Genomic DNA, 21881 nt, shown 5'->3' on the forward strand with positions numbered 1-21881 from the left:
CCCTTACTTGAGTCCGATCTAAAATAATTTTTTGGACTTCGGACCGGACTTAGGCACTATTTTTTGAGAAAAAACCAGCCCGAGCCCAACCCTAGCTCGATTGGGCCAACCTGATGCAAGAGAAAGAGCCCGATTGGATGTCGATGTCCATCTTTGATGATCCATCTCCATTTTGATATGCCGCCCGGGACCCCTTCGCCTCCCCCACCCCTTTCGAGGACCCCTCTGCTGACCACCCCAAGCCCTTCACTACACCAACCGCCTCCTCTCCAGCCACATGTCCCCATCCCTCGCACCTGACGAGCCCACCATGGCCGAGTCAATCAAGTGCCAGCTTGCCATCTCCAGATGATCTACTGACGCCTCTTCTGATCTTCGATCGATTCTAATCTCTGGACAACCCTAATCTTGTAATCCGTCGACCCCTTTCTTGATATCCATCTTTAGATGATTCGTCGATGTCTCCATCTTTGGATCTCTTGATCTCCTCCTCTTGGACCCTCCGTCAACAGCTCCGTCTTTGTCCTTGTCTCCATTTGCAGGCGATCCGGTGGTGGTGGCATTGAAGGAGTAGGAGAGGGAGAGGGAGAGGGAGAGGAGAATGGAGCAGGTAGAGGAATGGGCCTCTAATCAGGTTGGGCTTGGCCTGGGCAAATGGTATGTCTGAGCCCGACCTGAAAGATGATTGGGCTATATATTCGAACCCAAAACTTGGCTTAATTTTTTTGGGCCCAACCCATAGCCCAACCCAAAGTCGGGTCGACCCAAGCCCATTTCCAGCCTTATGTAGGCACTCATTGGGGGGGGGGTGGTGAACTAGAGAAGCCGTGGGCCGTCAAGGGGGGAGTGAGGGTGGGCCAGTGGCAGATCCATTTGAGAAAATGTGGGGTCAATTAAGCCCACAAAAAAAAGTTGACCCTGTGTATATGCTATAGTAGGAAAGCCATATTAACCCTTGGAAAAAATTAAAATTAATCCCACAACATTAGACATATATCTATATTAGTAGAAAAAGTCAAAATTGACCCTACTAATTTTGTGAATTGACTACATATCTCATGTAAAATTTTTAAGAAGTAAAGGATAAAAAAGATCACATCAAAAGAATAATTATGACCTATATTCTCTCTCTTTAATGACTCACATATCCTACCTTTCTCTTCCTCTGTTACACCAATTTGACCTCTCTTCCTTTGTCTCTCTTTCTTTCTCTTTTTTTATTAATTACTTTTTTATTAATTTTTTAATATCCCACCGAACCCCATCCGTCCACCTTTTATATTTAAACTTCATATCAATTTATTTTTTATATCCTAAAAGAACTACATCAAAATGATGAAAAGAATAATTATGATCTACATTCTCTCTTTTTAATGACTGATCATATATTTCACCCCTCTCTCCCTTTCTCACGCCACTTTAACTTCTCTCCCTTTCTTTTTATTTTTTAAACTCTAGTCAATCTAAATACAATAGATAACAATATGCTCTTCTTATCTCTCTTCTCAACTTGAATTAGACATACCTCTTTTAGCTTCTTGTTTTGTAATATTCTTTTAGATTTTTTTATTTTTTCTTTTTTTCACTCATATCAAATATATACTATCACAATAATTTTTAGTTAGTTATTATAATTTTAATATTTAATAATATTTAAAATTTTATTATGATGCTTCTTTATAATATTTCATTATAAAAGATATTTAAGATATTATATATTATTTATATATATTTTTTATTATTTTTTTAAAAATTAATATTTTATTATTATTATTATTATTTTTCGTAGAGCTCCTTCACTTTTTTATTATATTAACCTCATAAAATAAAATTTTTGGATCTGCATGGATGGACAGAGCAATTGCAAGCCACGTAGCTAGGGATCATGAAAACTGTGAGCGCGGGGGCAGGATGCAGAGGAGCTGCAAGCCACACCGGTGATAGGGGGAGGGGAGGGGGAGTTCGGTGTGAAAAAGCCAAAGACAAAAAAAAGGAAGAAGAAAGAAAAAATAATAATAAAATATTATTTTTTAAAAATTAATAAAATATATAAAAAATAATGAGATGTAATAACTTACATATTTTATATAATAAAATATTAAAAAAAATATCATACTAAAATTTATTTATAAAATACTTTGCTTCATTTAGTACATCAGCAGCTAGAACGCAACGAATAATCGTCTCCCACCCGATCACGTAACCGAGACCAAGCCTCGCCATCAACTTTGTCAAGGTTTTTTTTAATATAATAAACTTTGTCAAAGCTCATGTAGTCTGCAAATATCCCAACAGAATACTCAATCGCCACCGCAAGTTGCGACTGTCATCTACCGTATATATTTTAATATCTCGCCATTTCTTTTGAGGACTTTCTTGCCTCATTTAGTTAAGCTCTCTTTTCGTACCCCATCCGTACCAATACACGCTTATTAAACCTAACCTCGACGAAGGAAGATGTCATCTGTGGAACCAGTCATGCACACGTGGTATTTTAATGGGTAAATCCAGCTGCAGTTCCACCATCGATTCCTCCAGTGCCTATAAGTACCCATTCATGAGCTCAACTCTTCTCCATTCATCTCCTAGCTAGTTTCTCCAGTTCTCCATTGGCAAAAGATCATCTCTCTCTCTCTCTCTCTCTCTCTCTCTCTCTCTATTTATCTATCTATCTAGCTCCCCTCCTCGTCCGTGATCAAGCATTGATACAAACACTGATAAAAGAATGGATATGAGAGCTCGTGGTCCTATATTCTCTTCTTGCATGATCTTCTTCATGGCCGTCCTAACCGTGGCCTCTGCGACATCGGCTTCCCTGAAGGTTGGCTTCTACGAAGAAACATGTCCGTCGGCAGAGGCCATCGTGCGGGAAACAGTAAGCCAAGCCATCGCCAAGAATCCCGGATTTGCCCCCGGACTTATCAGGATGCATTTCCATGACTGCTTCGTTAGGGTATACTTCTTCTTACCCCTGCAAAAAGTCGTGCATTATAGAAGATTAACCAAATGGTTAAGCTAAAGCTCAATGTTTAATTCAATTAGTACATAAGAGCTATGCAATGTGCATGTTACCTTCTATACATTAATTTCTGATCCAGGTTTGGAATTTTGGCATGAGTGGGTCAACAAATTAAATTCCTAATCCATGAAATAGAATTAACCCTCAAACTCCCTATTGACCATTTCTTAGAATTTGTTGAAAGGTTGCATAACGGAAACATATGATTATGTATTTTCCAGGGATGCGACGCTTCCGTTCTTCTCAACTCAACCCCTGGGAACCCTTCAGAGAAGGAGGCTCCGCCAAACAACCCAAGCTTGCGAGGCTTCGAGGTGATCGATGCAGCAAAGGCCGCAGTAGAAGCCAAATGCCCTCGCAAGGTCTCGTGTGCCGACATCATTGCCTTCGCCGCCCGTGATAGTGCCTGCATAACCGGCGGCATGGACTATGAGGTGCCGGCTGGGCGGCGTGATGGAAGAATCTCTCTAGCATCGGAGGCTCTCGACAACATTCCATTCCCAACCTTCACTGCCGACAAACTCAAGGAGAACTTCGAAAGGAAGGGCTTGTCGTTGGATGAAATGGTGACACTCTCGGGAGCCCACTCCATTGGCCGCTCTCACTGCTCCTCCTTCACGACCAGACTGTACAACTTCAGTGCCACGCACCCTCAAGATCCCTCCATGGAGCCAGCTTTTGCGGCATACTTGAAGGCTAGATGCCCGCCGTCGACTGCTAGCCTTAGCGATCCGACGACCGTGCTTCTCGATGCCGTCACGCCTACTCGCCTCGATAACATCTACTATCGGAATTTGTTGAAGCATAGGGGAGTGCTGACTTCAGACCAGACGTTGCAAGAGAGCTCAGAGACCGCAAAGCACGTGTGGTACAATGCAAAGCACCAGTCAGCTTGGGCTGCTAAATTTGCATCTGCCATGGTGAAGATGGGTTCTATTGAAGTGCTCACCGGAAGCCAGGGGGAGATCAGGGAGAAGTGCTGGGTTGCGAATTCCTAGGTCTTTCTATGAAATCTTAACTACTACGAGTGTCTCAGATTTTCCGCTTATTCATTGATTAATTTCCCTTCAATTTGAAGGAAGCAAATTGTTCAGGAGTTTATGCAAAAAGATGTTGCAGTTTCGTTGTTATCCCTCCGCGTATTTCTTTTCTTGTTGTTTTCCTTTTTTTGGTGGGGGTGGGTGGAGGGGGGTGTGGGCCTTGCACGTTAGACAAATATACCACAGACGATAACCCTCCGTCTAGAAGTATATAGCAAGATCGATCAACATAATCTTGTTGAGCATGGAGAAATAACTGCGCAAGAAGCCCTTAAGCATACATATATACGTAAAATCGTACACGCACATAGGTAAATATGTATATGCATATGTACGTATGTACCTATGTATATAGTGGGTTTCATGCAGTGCAAATGTATTATAGACGTGTACCATATCGCTCAATTATGACTATTATGCAAGGTCCTGACCTCTAGCTCATCCTTGTGTGGAAATGATCCCAGCTTAGTAGCTTGTTCTGATGTTATTTCTGCTGTTGTTTCATACCCAAGCTTCTCGAGTACTTTTTCAGAATAATACAAAAAAAAAATTTAAATATCAAAATAATTCAAAAATCAACTTTTTTTATCAAACTAATGCAAAAGGGAAAAACGTCATTTTGAATGGCGTTTTTCCCTCTTCCACGTCACCATTTTTTTTCACGATGGCATCGTCCCCAAAAAAAAAATAAATAAAATGAAACGCCAAATGAAATGACATCTTTAAAAATGTCATTTTGAATGGCGTTTTTAAAAACGCCATTCAAGATGGTGTTTTCAATTTTTCCCACAAAAAAAAAATGAAAAAATCGTGAAATAATAGAATTTTTTTTTTAATTTGAAATTAATAAATAAATTAAAATTTTAATTTTGATTGAAATTTAAAATATAAAGATTTGAATTTGTAATTCATTAAAAAAATAAATTTAAATTTTTTTTTCATAGAACTCCATTGTGCCATCTAGATTCCATCCAATCACGGCTATCATACCAATCACAAATACTGTGTTCATTGAAACATTGGACTTCTCTAGTTGATGTCTAGAATGGTGACGATCCTAACCAGATAGAAAGTAGTAATGAATGATTAGTGTCCATGAAAATACCATTTCAAAGTTATACAGGTGCGTATTAGAACTAATAAATTGTGAATATATAAGGTGCTAAAACATTTGCAAATTTATCATACAATTTACCGTCTTTTTTGCCGCCTCTAAAATATATTTGTGCAAAAAAATCACATAAAGTAATTATAAAGCTTACAAAGTTCCACGCAGCTTCCCAAAAGGAAGCAGCCAAAGTTTGCCAAATGCCTAGATTCGGGGAGAGATAAAAGGTCAAACGTCTACGCGGTCATATCTTTGACCATTAAAAAAAATTCTATATATAAAGCAAATGTTTAATGTACAAGTGAGAACCCATCTGAAAGCTAGACGCCATAATAATGAGTACTAACCGGCAACAATGTTCTTGAAATCAATTATCATTATTAGGATGAAATTGTTACGGCAAGGCTTGGGTATGAAACAACTACTGCAGAAATATATAACATATAACAGGCCACCAAGCTAGCTAGGATCCTTTCCTGCTCGAGGTTTAGTTGGAGAGGTCAGGATATATTTTGCGTGATTATTGAATGATGTGGTACACGTCTATCATACATTGCACTGCATGAAACCCACTGTACACATACATACATATGTACAAGGTACCTATGCATGTACATCCGTACGTACGTACGTACATACATACATATATATATATATATATATTACTTTCTCTGGTAAGACTATAATGAAAAAGGATATATATATATATATATATATATATATATATATATATATATATATATATATATATATATATATATATTTGTTTGTATGTCTGCATGTATGTTTGTACGTATGTATCCTCAAGGCTTCTTGCATGGTTCCTTCTCTGCAAGCACAACCGCACGGAGGTTATGTTGATTGATCCCTCCATAAAGCCTGATATGCCACTCTTCACTTCTGGATGGAGGAGTATTGTCTATGCAATACTTGTCTCATGTCTCCACCAATGTCGTATATATGACCATGCAACCAGAATCCTCTAGGCTTCGATATGCTAGGCCTAATTCATGATACATGTATGGATGGCAGATTTTGAGCCTTAGAAGCAGACTTGAATTTTGGGACATCGTACATGGTGACACTCCCTAGTGCTGCACAGGGGAATACGTCATCTTAATGTCGGAAAAATCAATTTGGGAAGAAACCATAAGCAATCTCAATTAATTTTTAGCTAGTTGGAATTAAAATAAAATAAAATACAAGATTCTTTTAAAGTTTTAGAATAACGAGATAGCTTAACCGCCCCCACCCCAACCCCCACCGCCACGAAAAACAAAAAGGTGAAAATTCCCACACGCGCAGGCACAACAAAGAAACACACATAATGGCTGATTATTTCTCTTGAAATCTTTATCGAATAAAAAATATTATAGGTTACAGCAACATGTTTTTGTATAAACACATGAACAATTTGCTTGCTTCAAATTGAAGGGAAAATAATCAAGGAATAGGGAAAAAAACTGAGACACTCGTAGTAGTTAAGATTTTATAGAAAGACCTAGGAATTCACAACCCAGCACTTCTCCCTGATCTCCCCCTGACTTCCCGTGAGCACTTCAATAGAACCCATCTTCACCATGGCAGATGCAAATTTAGCAGCCCAAGCTGACTGGTGCTTTGCATTGTACCACACGTGCTTTGTGGTCTCAGAGCTATCTTGCAACGTCTGGTCTGAAGTCAGCACTCCCCTATGCTTCAACAAATTCCGGTAGTACATGTTATCGAGGCGAGTAGGCGTGACGGCATCGAGAAGCACCGTCGTCGGATCGCTAGGACTAGCAGTCGATGGGGGCACCTAGTCTTCAAGTATGCTGCAAAGGCTGGCTCCATGGAGGGATCTTGAGGGTGGGTGGCACTGAAGTTGTACAGTCTGGTCGTGAAGGAGGAGCAGTGAGAGCGGCCAATGGAGTGGGCTCCCGAGAGTGTCACCATTTCATCCAACGACAAGCCCTTCCTTTCGAAGCTCTCCTTGAGTTTGTCGGCAGTGAAGGTTGGGAATGGAATGTTGTCGAGAGCCTCCGACGCCAGAGAGATTCTTCCATCGCGCCTCCCAGCCGGTACCTCATAGTCGTTGCCGCCGGTTATGTAGGCACTGTCACGGGCGGCGAAGGCGATGATGTCGGCACACGAGACCTTGCAAGGGCATTTGGCTTCTACTGCGGCCTTTGCTGCATCGATCACTTCGAAGCCTCGCAGGCTGGGGTTGTTTGGCGGAGCCTCCTTCTCTGAAGGGTTCCCAGGGGTTGAGTTGAGAAGAACGGAAGCGTCGCATCCCTGAAACATACACAATTATATTGTGTCGGTTAGGCAACCTTTCAACAAATTCTAAGAAATGGTCAATATGAAGTTTGAGGGTTAATTCTATTTCATGGATTAGGAATTTAATTTGTTGACCCAGTCATGCCAAAATTCCAAACCTGGATCAGAAATTAATGCATAGAAGGTAACATGCACATTGCATAGCTCTAATGTGCTAATTGAATTAAACATTGAGCTTTAGCCTAACCATTTGGTTAATCTTCTATGATTCACGAGTTTTTGCGAAGGTAAGAAGAAGTATACCCTAACGAAGCAGTCATGGAAATGCATCCTGATAAGCCCGGCGGCGAATCCGGGATTCTTGGCGATGGCTTGGCTTACTGTTTCCCGCACGATGGCCTCCGCCGATGGACATGTTTCTTCGTAGAAGCCAACCTTTAGGGAAGCCGATGTCGCAGAGGCCATGGTTAGGATGGCCATGAGGAAGATCATGCAACAAGAGAATAAAGGACGACGAGCTCTCATATCCATACTTTTATCACTTTGGATCAATTGCTTGATCACGGACGAGGAAGGGAGCGAGAGAGAGATTCTTCTGCTGATGGAGAAATGGAGAAGCTTGCTAGGAGATGGTGTAGAAGGGTTGAGCTCATGAATGGATACTTATAGGCGTTGGAGGGATCGAAGGTGGAAACGTAGCTGATTTTACCCATTAAAATACCACGAGTGCATGACTAGTTCCACCGACGACCTCTTCCTTTCCTTCGTCGAGGTTTGGTTAAATAAGCGTGTGTTTGGTTTGGGTGGGGTACGAAAAGAGAGCTCAACTAAATGGGGCAAGAATATGTCCTCAGAAGAAATGGCAAGATATTAAAATACATAGGGAATTCTGCTGTGACATTTACAGAAGATATTACAAGAGCTTGGACAAAGTTGATGGCGAGGCTTAGTCTTGGTTACATAATCCGCTGTCAGATGATTATTCATTGCGTTCCAGCTGCTAACATAATATTGATGTCACCTGAATTGTATTAAATGAATTTATGTATTTTATAAAATTGAGCGGGTCAACCATTAGTTTTATGGGGTCAGTATTAATTGGAAATATTCTAATTTAGGGACCTTCAAGATATATCATTTTGGATAGTGGCCGCTTCATTAATTTGTTTTAAAAATTAATTAGCTGTTGCTCATATAGATTACACATCCTATATAATATCAAGCGCAATAGCTTGAATTTCTACAGTGAGTCTCTGAGATAGATGACGTACTGGTGATATAGAAGATGGTAGAATCCTTTACAATGCAAAAATTAAATACGTCCACAGAGGATCCAAAGTCTCAATCCATTGCTCACTATGAACCTAAGATCCTTTTATGGCGTACCTTTTGCATTGCAATTTTTGTGCCACTTTAGATAGTGGCCACATCATTCATCTTGGAGTCAAATGGTTGTTGCCCACGTATGGCACCAAATATAATTGCTTGAATTTCCGTAACAAATGACAATTATTCATTTTGAGATGAATGATATGATAACTATTTAAGATAATACAGCTATCTATGATATAAAAAAAAAAATTACAGTATATATCAATTTATCTAGAGATGTATATTGGATCACTACTAAATATGTATCAAAGAAGTTTATAATATATATCAAAAAGTCGATGAGTGTATATCACTATATTATATAATATTTATGTAATGATCAACATAATTTTTCGAAAACTATGTATCAATTTACTTGGAGATATGTATTAGATTGCTGGATGACTAATTTACTAAACATGTATTAACTAGCTGTTGTATATTGGTGAACTTTATATTTCAGAATCTATATATCGATTTATTTGGATATACGTATTGACTTATTTGATGATTAATTTACTTTATATATATCTTTTTTTTTTAATAAATAGGGAAGCAGTGGAGAACTATCACCCAACTTTTATCTGAACAAAGGGTTACCAGAATGTACAATGTGAAAGAGAGAGCTAAAGAACAGAGATAAAGAGATATAGTAAAGAGATAGGGTACCCAATTCTTAGTTACAGAGTTAGCCACATTCCAACATTAGTCTAGTTAAAATGCCTATTATAAAAAAAATTCGTACAATAGAAAGCCACTTCAATGATCACTTTCAGCATATGCTTTGAGCTTATAAAAGACATCTTCATATCGCCTAATTATCAATTAGAGAAAGAACACATCAGAGAATAGAATTTAATACAAAAAAGAGCACGAGTATCGACCAATTTCCTCTTGAAAACAAGCTCCCAACTAACAAATGTATGCAAAATTCTTTACAAAACAGAATAGACAGAGCTGCTTTTCTTTAAAAAAATTCTATTATTCCTCTCTTCCAGATGTTTCAACACAAGGCAGTCATCAATTGATCCATCACCTTTCTTTCTAAGGTCGGGAATTTAGCTCTTCTCTATTAGTCTAGAGGCAATGCAAAATGAACAGCCATCTATATATTTTTAGTTGAATTTCTAGAGCAGTCCAAATACTATGTGCAAATGGACATTTGCTCAAAAAATGAAAGATGGATTTAAGTGATGCCCATAAAAAACACAACCAAAACTAATTGACCAATCTTTTCTTTGAAGAACCTTACTAGTACGTAGTTTGTTGTGAAGATCCAATCACAAAAACACATTCACCTTTTTCAGAATAGTTGCTTTTCAGATAGTTTTGTGGTAAGGACAAACAAGTCCTTCATTATTGAACAATTTATAGTAGGATTTAACAGTGTAAATACCAGATTTCAAGAGTTTCCATAAAGGCACATCTGATGATGGCCAAACTAGCTTGAAGCAACTCCAATTGTCTTCTTTGAAGAAAAAAAAAAGGTCCATTGAGCTTGATACGCCAAGCCAAAGACCTTCAAGATCATTATGAGACAATCGAATAATTAGACTTACGAGCAATACCATAGAGATTCTCGAACAAAGAGAAGAGTGGCATTGAAGCACACTACTTATCTTTTCAAAAATAAATATTGGATCCATTATTAAGGTAGTATGTACCAATAAAGTATATTATGAAAATATGGAAGAAAAAATATCATTTTTTTATTTTTAATTATAAAACTAATGACTCCATTAGTAGGAGATATCTTTGACTTTTTTTATTTTTAATTATAAAACTAATGACTCCATTAGTAGGAGATATCTTTGACTTTTAAATTTTTTATTTAAATTAGTATTGTAACAATTCAAGATCTTACCTAAAAGAACTGATCAAAAAGTATTATTTGAGGTCTTTGACGTTGCATAAGTATTCAAAATTTTTTGAATGAATAGTCAGTATAGAACTAAAAATACATCCGCATAGATTCTTACAAATATTAAGGGAAATATGATAAATTATAAAATCCATCCTATAATTTTTTTCTAATGCCTGTCTCATATGATTTTTGCTCCACAAACTTTAGCATTCCAACCATCAGCCTCAAAACTTAGATTACCTTGTACCCACTGTTAGCTCCCCTTACTTTCGATCAGAACCGGCTCAGGACTGCAGGGCATTTCTTTTTTATCATTAAAAAAAAACTAAATCTTATCACGTGCATAAATTTCTCCCTTAAAACAATAAACAATTAAAGTGGAAATGACATTGCCGAGCCGCTTATTATATTGTTTTCTGTAAATTGCGTGCTTTTTTATGTGTAAATTGCGTGCTTTACAAGTGAAGGAAGGCGGAAAAGTCAGCGGCTGGCCACAGTTTTTAAACTTCTCGAACGAGTCATCAACATTGTGATACCGTAATAGCGAACGAGTCATCGACCTGCCTACATTATTATGTGGAAATTTTCCTATGTCGTAAAATCATTAGTTACGAAGGAAAACTTAATACAACTAGTCAAGGAAAAGAGGACTGCAAAACAAATTAAACAAATATCCTCGCATGCTTAGACCAACTTACATGAAACGGAAAAGGACAGAGAGACATGGTATAATTTATAAACCAACATCTGTGGTGTAATTTACGCTTAGGACCTCCATAATAGACAAATCCATCAAAACAAAATAATGCAACTATACATGGCCAGATGAGAACACAAGGTCATGGAAGGAGCTAAAACTTATTCACAGCCCTCTCCTTGTATTTGATCAGGATCATGAGAGAAAAATAGATAAAATTAGAGAGGCAGATGATTTTTGTTGCGGCCAACTTTCTGTCATCTGTCGTCGGTGACGAGCACCTGTAAAACAACGTCCTCACATATCGAAATTATGTCTAGCGGGAACCCTCCGATACTTAAGTCAGAAAGAAAAATGATGAACAGAAGATTTTTGAATATCGAGAGTAGCAGAGTTCTGATTTAAATATGTATTACCGATGCTGTTCACTTACCCTCTTTTTATAAATGATTCTGATGTAATCGTCGAGCACGTGGTCCAACTTTTTATGGCGCTAAATTATCGGACCATAATTGTGGAGTTGTGGGTTGTTAATTTTCATTAATTGCCGTGACACGTAGTCGATAACCGTTCATAGCTGTTATAGTATGTGGAATAAATTGGCCGACTATACGTCGGTAGTGTTGATATATCGGTAGAAGGTCCGAGTGAACCATTGGCTAGTAGTTCTGATGTGTCGATGGTCTTGGATCGGAGGTTATTCAAGCTATCTGCTGTTGATCGATAGTAGCCGAATGTTGGTCAGTCTACCAACAATGAGTCGGCGTGATTTATTCAGTTAGTCGAAAAATAGTCGGAGTTGTATGTTCGATCGATAAACTTTTGTTGAGTTGAAATTGAGATTGGTTGACTTAAGTCAGGGGTCATCCATTATTTGATTCAAAATATTTAGAGATGATAGATGAAAAGAAAGAATTATCCATTCATCTAATTTATAAACCAACAACTGTGGTGTAATTTTCGCTTAGGACCTCCATAATAGACAAATCCATCAAAACAAAATAATGCAACTATACATGGCCAGATGAGAACACAAGGTCATGGAAGGAGCTAAAACTTATTCATAGCCCTCTCCTTGTATTTGATTAGGATCATGAGAGGAAAAATAGATAAAATTAGAAAGGCAGATGATTTTTGTTGCGGCTAACTTTCTGTCGTCTGTCGTCGGTGACGAGTACCTGTAAAACAACGTCCTCACATATCGGAATTGTGTCTAGCAGAAATCTTCCGATACTTAAGTCAGAGAGGAAAATGGTGAACAAAAAATTTTTGAATATCGAGAGTAGCAGAGTTCTGATTTAAATGTGTCTTACCGATGCTGTTCACTTATCCTCTTTTTATAAATGATTCTGATGTAATCATCGAGCACGTGGTCCAACTTTTTATGGCGCTAAATTATCGGACCATAATTGTGGAGTTAGTGGGTTGTTAATTTTCATTAATTGCTATGACACATAGTCGATAACCATTCATAGCAGTTATAGTATGTGGAACAGATTGGCCGACTATACGTCGGTAGTATTGATATATCGGTAGAAGGTCCGAGCGAACCATTGGTTAGTAGTTCTGATGTGTCGATGGTCTTGGATCGGAGGTTATTCAAGCTATCTGTTGTTGATCGGTAGTAGCCGAATGTTGGTCAGTCTACCAACAATGAGTCGGCGTGATTTATTCAGTCAGTCGAAAAATAATCGAAGTTGTATGTTCGGTCGATAAACTTTTGTTGAGTTGAAATCGAAATTGGTTGACTTGAGTCGGGGTCATCCATTATTTGATTCAAAATATTTAGAGATGATAGATGAAAAGAAAGAATTATCCATTCATCTGAATCCATCATTTTGCACCCTTCCAAATTGAACAAAATACAAAGAATGATGGATATAGTACTGGGGGTGTGTTGTTAAACTGATAAAACTACCCATTATTAACTTTTTGCAAAACCTTGACACTTCTTTATTTTTTATTTATTTTATTTATATATTTTAATTTTATCTATACTATTTATCCTATATTGCTAAATTTTATTACTAATTATTTTAACTTCAACATATAATTTCTCTAATTATGAGTAAATAATTAAAATTATCTTCTTTTTTCATTTATATTCACTATTTTTAGTTAACTATTTGTATAAAATTAATTAACTATTTAAATTAAATTATAATTTATTTATTTATTTAATATATAAATAAATTCATATATAATTAATTTATAAAATTATTTATTAAATTAAACTAAGTGTTTATGTAACTATAAATTATTTATTAAATGTGTCAGCATGACTTTAGATGATCACATGACAATCCATAATATTTTTTTTTATTAAACATATTTTCATGATATTTTCTTTGATAGCATGGTTGTATACCATTTTTCTTTATTAACATGATTATGTATGAGATGATACTATCTGAGGTATATATACTATTATATATACCATCCATGATTGGAATAAAGATAATAAAATCCTTTCTCTTTTTTTTAAAATTTTTTTTATAAATATTTCAACAGAATGAAAAATCCAGCCACCTTTCTTTCTCCATCCATTATTCTTCCAAACCATCCTTCCTGGCAAACAAAATGTACATATCCCCCTGATCTCGCCCTGGTTTTCAGTGAGAACCTCAATGATCCACACCGAGTGAGCAAACTCCCAAGGGAATGACCATTTCATCAAGAGATAGTCCCCTTCTAAGTTCTAAGCTAAGCTGTCAACTTCTTGTCTCCGGTGGAATAGCTGGAAGCCAGGACCATTTAATTCATCAAAAGACAGGGATGAACAAGAGCAGCCGATGGATATGAGCTTCTAGAATCTGGGTATTTATAGGCGACTGACAAATGGAGATGGATGGTGTAAGCTTTACCGAGCACACTAGAATCTGAGGATCATCAGTTAACCAGCTTGACCACTTCCCTTCAGTGGTTAGATTAGGGTTGGCAAATGAGGACGAGGGGATAAATCCGTACTTAGGTCAAAGACTTTTGAGTCGCAATGTAACCTTACAATAATATTAATAGCTGCCACAAGAGAATATTAAAATGATAAAACATTTGTATAAAGTGACTATTAAAATGATAAGAATGCATAGCCTGCAGTCTTTTTCTAATGATAAGAAAACAACTTCTCCATCCAATACGATCTAATGCAAACAACTTGGTGCAATGGGTCACATACGGTCAATGACATCAAGAAAACGTAGCAAGATGAATCATGGAAGCAAATTTGCATCCTGGTGACATAGAAAACATAAAGATGCATAAGCATCATATATCATCAGCTTTCTATGATTAACTTTTTTTTTAGCCAAAATTACTATTGATCATTATGATGATTATATAACCATTATTGTCCCTACAATGTATTTTTATTATTGTTATAATAGTATCGTAACGGAAAATAATAAACAATAAAAAAAGAAAACTGTAATTTTAAAATTATTGTTCACTGATGAGTAGAAAAATATATTTTTATGTGGTACGGATGTTCTTGAAAGGAAATTTTATGAAAATATATGAATTATGAAAATTATTATTTTATATCAAGAAAAGCACAAGGTAAAGAAACAATTATTACTTGTGCTATACAATGCTATCAATATCATAACACTAAATAAACTATTATTATGGTCGTTATCTTTTCTCTGTTCACAATTGAAGAGCCCAAAACTATTATAGTGATCGTGCCTCATTGACTCACTTATATATCGAGCAATTCTTTATGCTTTAACCACCTAAAAAATTTATGGGTCTAATTGATAGTTGTGAGTCCAATCTCAGCTAACAACTGGGCCTAACAATGCCCTACAGTTCTACATTATATCTAATGCGAAATTCTTTGTACACCTCCCGTGGTATAGAAAATCCAACGTGGAGTGCACTATCTCATCCAATTGGCCACGTAGCTACTATTTTCTAACGTATATTTAATGTCCGTGATTCTTCTTTTTAGGTTGAAATTTTGAATGACGAAAATACTCTTTCTCTTATGAAAAAATTATGACATCCTATGCTTACATTATGACATCCTATATTAAAATTATGACTTCCTGCATAGAATATTATAATTTTTTCACAGGATGTTATAAAGAGAAAAAAATATTTTTATTATTGAAAAAATTATGAAAATTTCTCAATGATGAAAATGTCCTTCCCTTTTTATGACATCTTGTGAAAAAATTATGATATTCTGTACAGAAAATCATGATTTCAATACAAGATATCATAATCTCGGCACACGATGTCATAATTTTTTCAGAAGAAAAGTGGTATTTTTTTCATTCAAAATTTCAAACAAAAAAAATAAAATTGTAGATATTAAATGAATATTAAATATATATTAAAAAATAATAACTGCGTAACCCAACCGAGGCAGTACACTCCACATCGGATTTTCTACATCGTGGGCAATGTACAAACAATTTGTCTATGTCTAAGGGATGTGGCAGTCTTTGGAAAACCTGACCCGGCCTGCTTGAGATCACCTACCCAGCCCGATTTTGGATGGGCTTGGGCAGTTCCTTTATTCTGATGGACCGGGCCAGGTTGAGATTTTCTAGGACCACTTAGAACTGGGCTCCGCTTGGATTCACCAATCCAGTAGAACCCCATTTATATTGTTATACGTATTGAGGCAATTACAATGGTTTTTGTTTACTATATTGTACATGAAATCATGAATAGAGTTCTTGTTGACAAGATGATCGACTTCAAATCTAATTGAATAAATTTTGGTTAACTTCACTTACACTCCTAATATGATAAATTATCTTAAAATTGAAAGAAAATTGTTGAATTATAGAATCACTTTTTGACATGAAAAATATTGAAATTTGGTCAAGGGCCACAAGTACAAGGGCTTTTTTACGAATGATCATTAGATTTGTCTAACCCTATTGGATCCCTATATAATTTATTCCTGGAATACGAATATTTCCCGTCGAAGTTAATACTGAGAATAAGATAATGGTGCTGATCTGATTAGGGAAATTCTAAACTGCATAATTCCTAAGATTGAGATTAATTAAAAAAAAAAAAAAATCTTTCCAAAGAAAATTTGACAACATTGTGGAATTTTGAAGTGCACGATTCTTATAAAAGGAATCTCAAAAATAACTTCTTAAAAGAAATTTGACACCTTGTTCTCAAAGAAATTTGGCTTCTTTATATCTAAAAGATTGCATCTCCATCGTCAAGATTTGCTGGCAAATGAGATGACTAAATAATGCTTATTGGAGGTAAGAACAGTCAGAGGAAGGAACTTGCATGATGCTAGATGATCAACTAACTCAAAGGAGTTGAAGGGCTGCACCCGTCCACAAAGCATGGTATCCCGGACCCACAGAAGGACCATGAGAATATTCTAAAAAGGGTTAGGGACTTCACTTAGTAGACCCAAACTAAATCTAGTTTTGGTTTGTAATTACAAGCTTAGAAATTAAAAGAATAAGCTTCGCTTCTTTATTGTTTCATCTTTGAACTTATTTTCAAATCGAGTCGAAAAATCTATTTCAAGCAGCTCATAAAAATTTATTAAGTCAAAATTAATTCAAGGTTGCAGCCGGGACTATTCAAATTTAGTTGATACTCAAATAAAGCTTCAATCAAGCTTGATTCAAGCACGCTTGTAGCTTAATTCGAGCTCGAACATTATTGGTTATATGGTGCAAGATTTAAGGCTCCATTGTTAAATTAAAGCATACAATATGTAAGTAAGGTATATTATACTAATTTCAAGTCTAATTGAGTCGAGTTTAGTCAGCCTCAATTCAAGCTTAATCTGAAATTATTTTTAACCCTCATGAATCATGTTGAAACCTGAATCAAATATGTGCTCCAATGAAGATGGATACGATTTTATTTCCAATCTGAGATCGAGGTTACATCAGGATTCGGTCTGGTGTACCGCGAGCGATGTCTCTTAACACACGGATTGCCAACGTCCGCCCACCGATGAAAATCGAACGGGCAGGATCAGTCATCCTCCTTACGTACTTCTCCACCGCAAGACACCACAACTCAGTCTCAACCATATAAATTCCTCTTGCGGGAGCCATCCCAAAACCCTAGCACTCCCCGATCCCATTTTCTCAAACGCAAACCCTAAACCTAGCGGCGGCCGTCCTCCACCACCTGAGAGACGCCGTGCTCCACCGCCGGCAAGATGCAGATCTTCGTGAAGACTCTGACGGGCAAGACCATCACCCTCGAGGTCGAGTCCTCGGACACGATCGACAACGTCAAGGCCAAGATCCAGGACAAAGAGGGCATCCCCCCGGACCAGCAGCGCCTCATCTTCGCCGGAAAACAGCTCGAAGACGGCCGCACCCTCGCCGACTATAACATCCAGAAGGAGTCCACCCTCCATCTAGTCCTCCGCCTCCGCGGTGGAGCCAAGAAGAGAAAGAAGAAGACGTACACGAAGCCCAAGAAAATCAAGCACAAGAAGAAGAAGGTCAAGCTTGCCGTGCTGCAATTTTACAAGGTGGACGACTCCGGAAAGGTGACCAGACTCAGGAAGGAGTGCCCTAACGCCGAGTGTGGCGCCGGGACCTTCATGGCCAACCACTTCGATCGCCACTACTGCGGCAAGTGCGGCCTCACCTACGTCTACCAGAAGGCCGGAGGTGAGTAAGGGATTGGACAGGAAGAGCCGATTGGAGATCGATATATAGAGCTTTGCTTTAGTGGTTGCTTAGTTTCAAGTCTTAAGCCTGGAAGACAAAATAATATTTGTGACCTAATTTTTGATTAATGCTTTTATGTGATGGATTAATTATGGTACATTTGAAATTGGGATCTTATTATTGCGAGAATTGCTTGTTTGATTGTTAATCGTTGTGGATGCTGGTTGTTTGGATTGTTCTAGTTTGTTGATGCTTGATGGTTAGATTCCTTTATTGCGCTTTTTTAAATTATTTTAAGGAGAGAATGTTGGATGGTTGTGTGTTTTTTTGTTCTGTTAATCTGTTTGTTTTGCTGGGTGATCTTGATGTCATTCTGACAATGTGATGTCTGTCAGGTTATTATTATACTGTTATTTATGCTGAAGTTGATCGATTTTGATTATTTGGTCTTAAGACATTGTAGATGGGGAAAAGCTGATGGATAAATCTCCGCCAGTCATTATTGTGCTACAAATTGTCCAAGTTTTTCTCAAAATATCGTTTAAATTTAGTCACATATTCCTGTTTCCTGCTTTTTGATTGAGTGTTATTGGTTCGATAATTGGACGTAGTTCATTTTCATCCTATTTAACACTCTACCAATTATAGATGAACCAGCTATGCTCCACCTAATACACTGCGATCAAATTTTATATGCGTTCTGATTTACCTTAATATTCTTATCCCTTTGATGGTCTATCCTTTGAGTTCAGAAGTTAGATGTTAAATAGCTTCCTGGTTTCATAGTCTTTTTATCTTGGTGGATGCTGATACATTTCAAACAGGGTTTTCATGGTTGATGACTCCTTGCTTTTGTTCCATGCTTACATGCTGTTCTTTTTGTAGTGATACGTTGATCTGGTCACTTTGCTATTTTCTTTTATGTACATATCGGGGGCCATGGATCATGAGAATGCATCCTTGTAGTGGATGGACATTTTTCGTGGGCTTTTTTCTGATGTTAAGTTTACTCTGCAAAACCACAACCCCCTCCCCCTCCTCCTCCTGTGTGTGGAAGAGCTGGAAACCTTTTTGACAGGGATCAAATATTGGTGTGTGGGCACGCACGCGGGCACACGCCAATAATCCATATCCACTTCTCTGGTATGAGTACCAGTAATATCTTAATAACATATCATTTCCAATATACATATCTGATCTCAGTTGTCTTTTTGAATTTGACATTTGCTATTGCCTTGGGTTTCTTATTTATCTAATCATAATTCTGTGTGTTTATTATCTATTTGGCTTCACGACCGAGTAATCTTTGGTCATCATAAAAGACTGAGGGAAATTTGTAAGATTTTTTGGCATCAAAGGTTGTTTTCTTTTAAATTTTTTCACTGAGGTCTGCAACATCTCAAGTGCATTGCATTGGCTATCTGACCATTAAAAGTTTAAAAGTTCCTCTTAGTCTTTGTGTCTAGCATCAACTAAACATTAATCAGAAGCACTTGTATTCCATCTTGCTATGATTTGGCTACTTATGTTTTAGTCCATCTCTCTCAATAAGATGTATATAAAAGACAACAAACTCTGGTTTTGCTTGGCAAATTTTTTCAGTTGGTTGTTTTATTTTTACTTTTTGGGGTAAAGTTTCAGTTGGTTGTAACAAATGTATTTTTATCTTCTATTATTTATGTCAATTGCTTGTTTATGCAGTTCAAACTTAGAAGCCTTCTTTTATAACCTGTTGATTTTATATGCAAACACTGTTAAACTTTGCAATAAATCATTACTGATATGAGTCAAGGAATATTTCTTCATGTTGGATACTGACTTGAATTGCCAACTCATACATCTGCAAGTTCACATGTTCTAATTTTTTCTGCTTACATGCTTAATTAAATTATTATATTCTTCCAAATTCACCTTCGTACCAAGTCATCTCGCATGTGTTTTTACAAGTAATGTAACATTTTGTTGATTTCCTCAATCTAAATCTTTTCGTTCATCATCTACTTGAGCAGATGATCTAGTTGAGGCCTAACTTTAAATTAAAAAAAAAAAAAAAAAAATCTTTCTCCCATGCGTCATTGATTTTCTATTGATTTTGGCATATGTCATAGCATGTGCCTCTGGTTCCTTCTGTTAAAATATTGGTGCAGATATTAGTCATATCTTTTAGCTTAGGGTATAAGACATTTCGAATCATAATCATTTTGGATCCCAATACAATGCGACATTCTTCTGATTGCCCCTGAAACTTCTTTGTCCTCTGAAGCGAATGTTCCTTTTAGGGGGCAAAAAACAAAAAACATCTTTCCTAACTAAAAGAGCTTATAGTTGACTGAGTTCTAGGAGTGTAATAGTGTAAATTGTTGGGAGATGTTATATTGTAGCCCTCCAAATATATACTTCAAGTCTTAGGCCCTAGGGTTGTAGGCTAAGCATCAGCAGCGGATGGCTAGCGTCACCATGCAGCAAGCATGCATGTTTACTTCATGCTGCAGGTCAATAGCGAGGCTTCCTGATAGGTGTCAAACTTCCATAGATCCGCTCGGCAAGGAATTGACTTATTATCTCACCTGAAAATGGTGGATGTGCCCGTTTGTTTTTGTTTAACCGTGTTATCAATTAGCAGATGTGGAATGCTTCCCATGGATGTAGGTTATGATTTCCAACAATCGGACGTACGTGGCTTGGTTGTCAAGTTGGGCATTAACCGATTCAGGTTAAACTCGACCTTGAAAAGGTATTGTTAGACCTCCTGGACCATGGTCTCCATGCTAAGCATAGCTAATGGATTTGGTTTTCCATGGATTTGGTTTCCCCATTATCCCAAAAAAGCTTCAATCCTACTGTGTTTGCTCTGGTGCAAATGACATACAATCTTTCTCCAGGTTCAGAATTAAAATAATAAAGAAAAAAAAATGCACCATCAAGCGTGCATGATGTTGTTTAGCAGCTAACCATCACTGGGTTAACATATGTGACCAAATTATTGAATTAGAATGCTCACCTGCCAATGGCAATCCATTGGTAGCCTATTTTCAAAAAGTATAATATATATAACTTTTATAATAAATTAGAGAATCCAGTTTGAAGCATTTCGATGGCAATCCCCATCAATCTGCTTATTGGGTAATTTACTCGAACAATCTCATCCTTCACGGATGCTGGAAACATGTCTGCGCCATGGAAGTTTCCATCATATCTACACGAATACTTACCGTTTGCTCAAATGATCCACTCCATTTATTGTCATCCTAACTTGTTCAAACTCAATGGCTGCATCTTTGCTGCTTTATAATATCAAAACAAAGAGGAAGCTAGGCGCCTTACTGCTTTGGATCTTACAGTACTTATAACGTAAGTGTTCGTGATATCTACCCAAAGGTATAGAAACAAGCAGAAGTACAAGAATCACTTCCACGTCTGTGCAAAAAATCTGTATACTGTGATACAAAGAAGCAGTCCTCCGATATGATGCGATCTTCCGACATAATGTATAATGCTTGATATTAGGATGACCTTACAAACGCATCAGGAAAAACCTTTGGCAAGAATGTATTTTTTGCTTTTACAATCAACCAATACAGGGCATAACATGGAATATGAATCAACGCCATACAGAAATACCTGCAAATTTATTGTCCATCCGTCAGTATAAAAAACAAATGAACAACAGATAACGGATTGGAAAGCTGATAATTACCACAGAGGAGCCCAAGGAGTTGCTAGCTCAAGAAAAGGGTAAGGCCACCTGGAGAAACATAAATCTAAATTATGTCCAACATCGTAAGGTAGTGGATCTAGCGCAAGAGTTAGAAAACATTTAAGATGTGTGGAAAAAATATGACGCAAGCTGCTGCCACCTCCATCCTCTCTCATACAGAAAATTTGGTCCTAGTTTTG

The 21881-nt window shown here is 37.1% G+C and overlaps 3 protein-coding genes and 1 long non-coding RNA gene across 4 annotated transcripts; 2 read left to right on the top strand and 2 right to left on the bottom strand.

Annotated features, from left to right (window-relative positions):
* The first annotated feature begins 2605 nt into the window (after positions 1-2605).
* Positions 2606-4095, top strand: LOC140858086 (peroxidase 5-like). Its single transcript, XM_073257585.1, has 2 exons — positions 2606-2953; positions 3241-4095. Exons 1-2 carry the CDS (start codon positions 2726-2728, stop codon positions 4015-4017), a joined length of 1005 nt encoding a protein of 334 aa, XP_073113686.1. The 5' UTR covers positions 2606-2725; the 3' UTR covers positions 4018-4095.
* A 2382-nt stretch (positions 4096-6477) lies between these two features.
* Positions 6478-8050, bottom strand: LOC105044943 (peroxidase 5). The gene is given in 3 exon segments (XM_010923046.4): positions 6478-6953; positions 6956-7444; positions 7733-8050. Coding segments are annotated over 3 exon segments (1002 nt in total). The 5' UTR covers positions 7961-8050; the 3' UTR covers positions 6478-6668.
* Positions 8051-17409: 9359 nt separating this feature from the next.
* LOC140858088 (ubiquitin-ribosomal protein eS31 fusion protein) lies at positions 17410-18192 on the top strand. The gene has a single exon (XM_073257588.1). The coding sequence runs from the start codon at positions 17522-17524 to the stop codon at positions 17990-17992; it is 471 nt and encodes a 156-aa protein (XP_073113689.1). The 5' UTR covers positions 17410-17521; the 3' UTR covers positions 17993-18192.
* Positions 18193-21278: 3086 nt separating this feature from the next.
* On the bottom strand, positions 21279-21817 carry LOC140857773 (uncharacterized). The gene is made up of 2 exons (XR_012141224.1): positions 21682-21817; positions 21279-21605 (listed from the first exon to the last, which is right to left on the bottom strand). It is a non-coding gene; the product is annotated as an uncharacterized lncRNA (long non-coding RNA).
* Positions 21818-21881: the final 64 nt, after the last annotated feature.

Source organism: Elaeis guineensis, chromosome 5, assembly GCF_000442705.2.
Source record: "Elaeis guineensis isolate ETL-2024a chromosome 5, EG11, whole genome shotgun sequence".
In the NCBI taxonomy this organism is placed as follows: domain Eukaryota; kingdom Viridiplantae; phylum Streptophyta; class Magnoliopsida; order Arecales; family Arecaceae; genus Elaeis; species Elaeis guineensis.

What these genes read in the sequence shown, in the direction of transcription:
- LOC140858086 (XM_073257585.1), top strand. Translation starts at nt 2,726, where the DNA reads ATGGATATGAGAGCTCGTGGTCCTATATTCTCTTCTTGCATGATCTTC. An exon ending in TCCATGACTGCTTCGTTAGG is followed by an intron (nt 2,954 to 3,240) that starts GTATACTTCTTC and finishes TGTATTTTCCAG; the next exon opens with GGATGCGACGCTTCCGTTCT.
- LOC140858088 (XM_073257588.1), top strand. Translation starts at nt 17,522, where the DNA reads ATGCAGATCTTCGTGAAGACTCTGACGGGCAAGACCATCACCCTCGAG.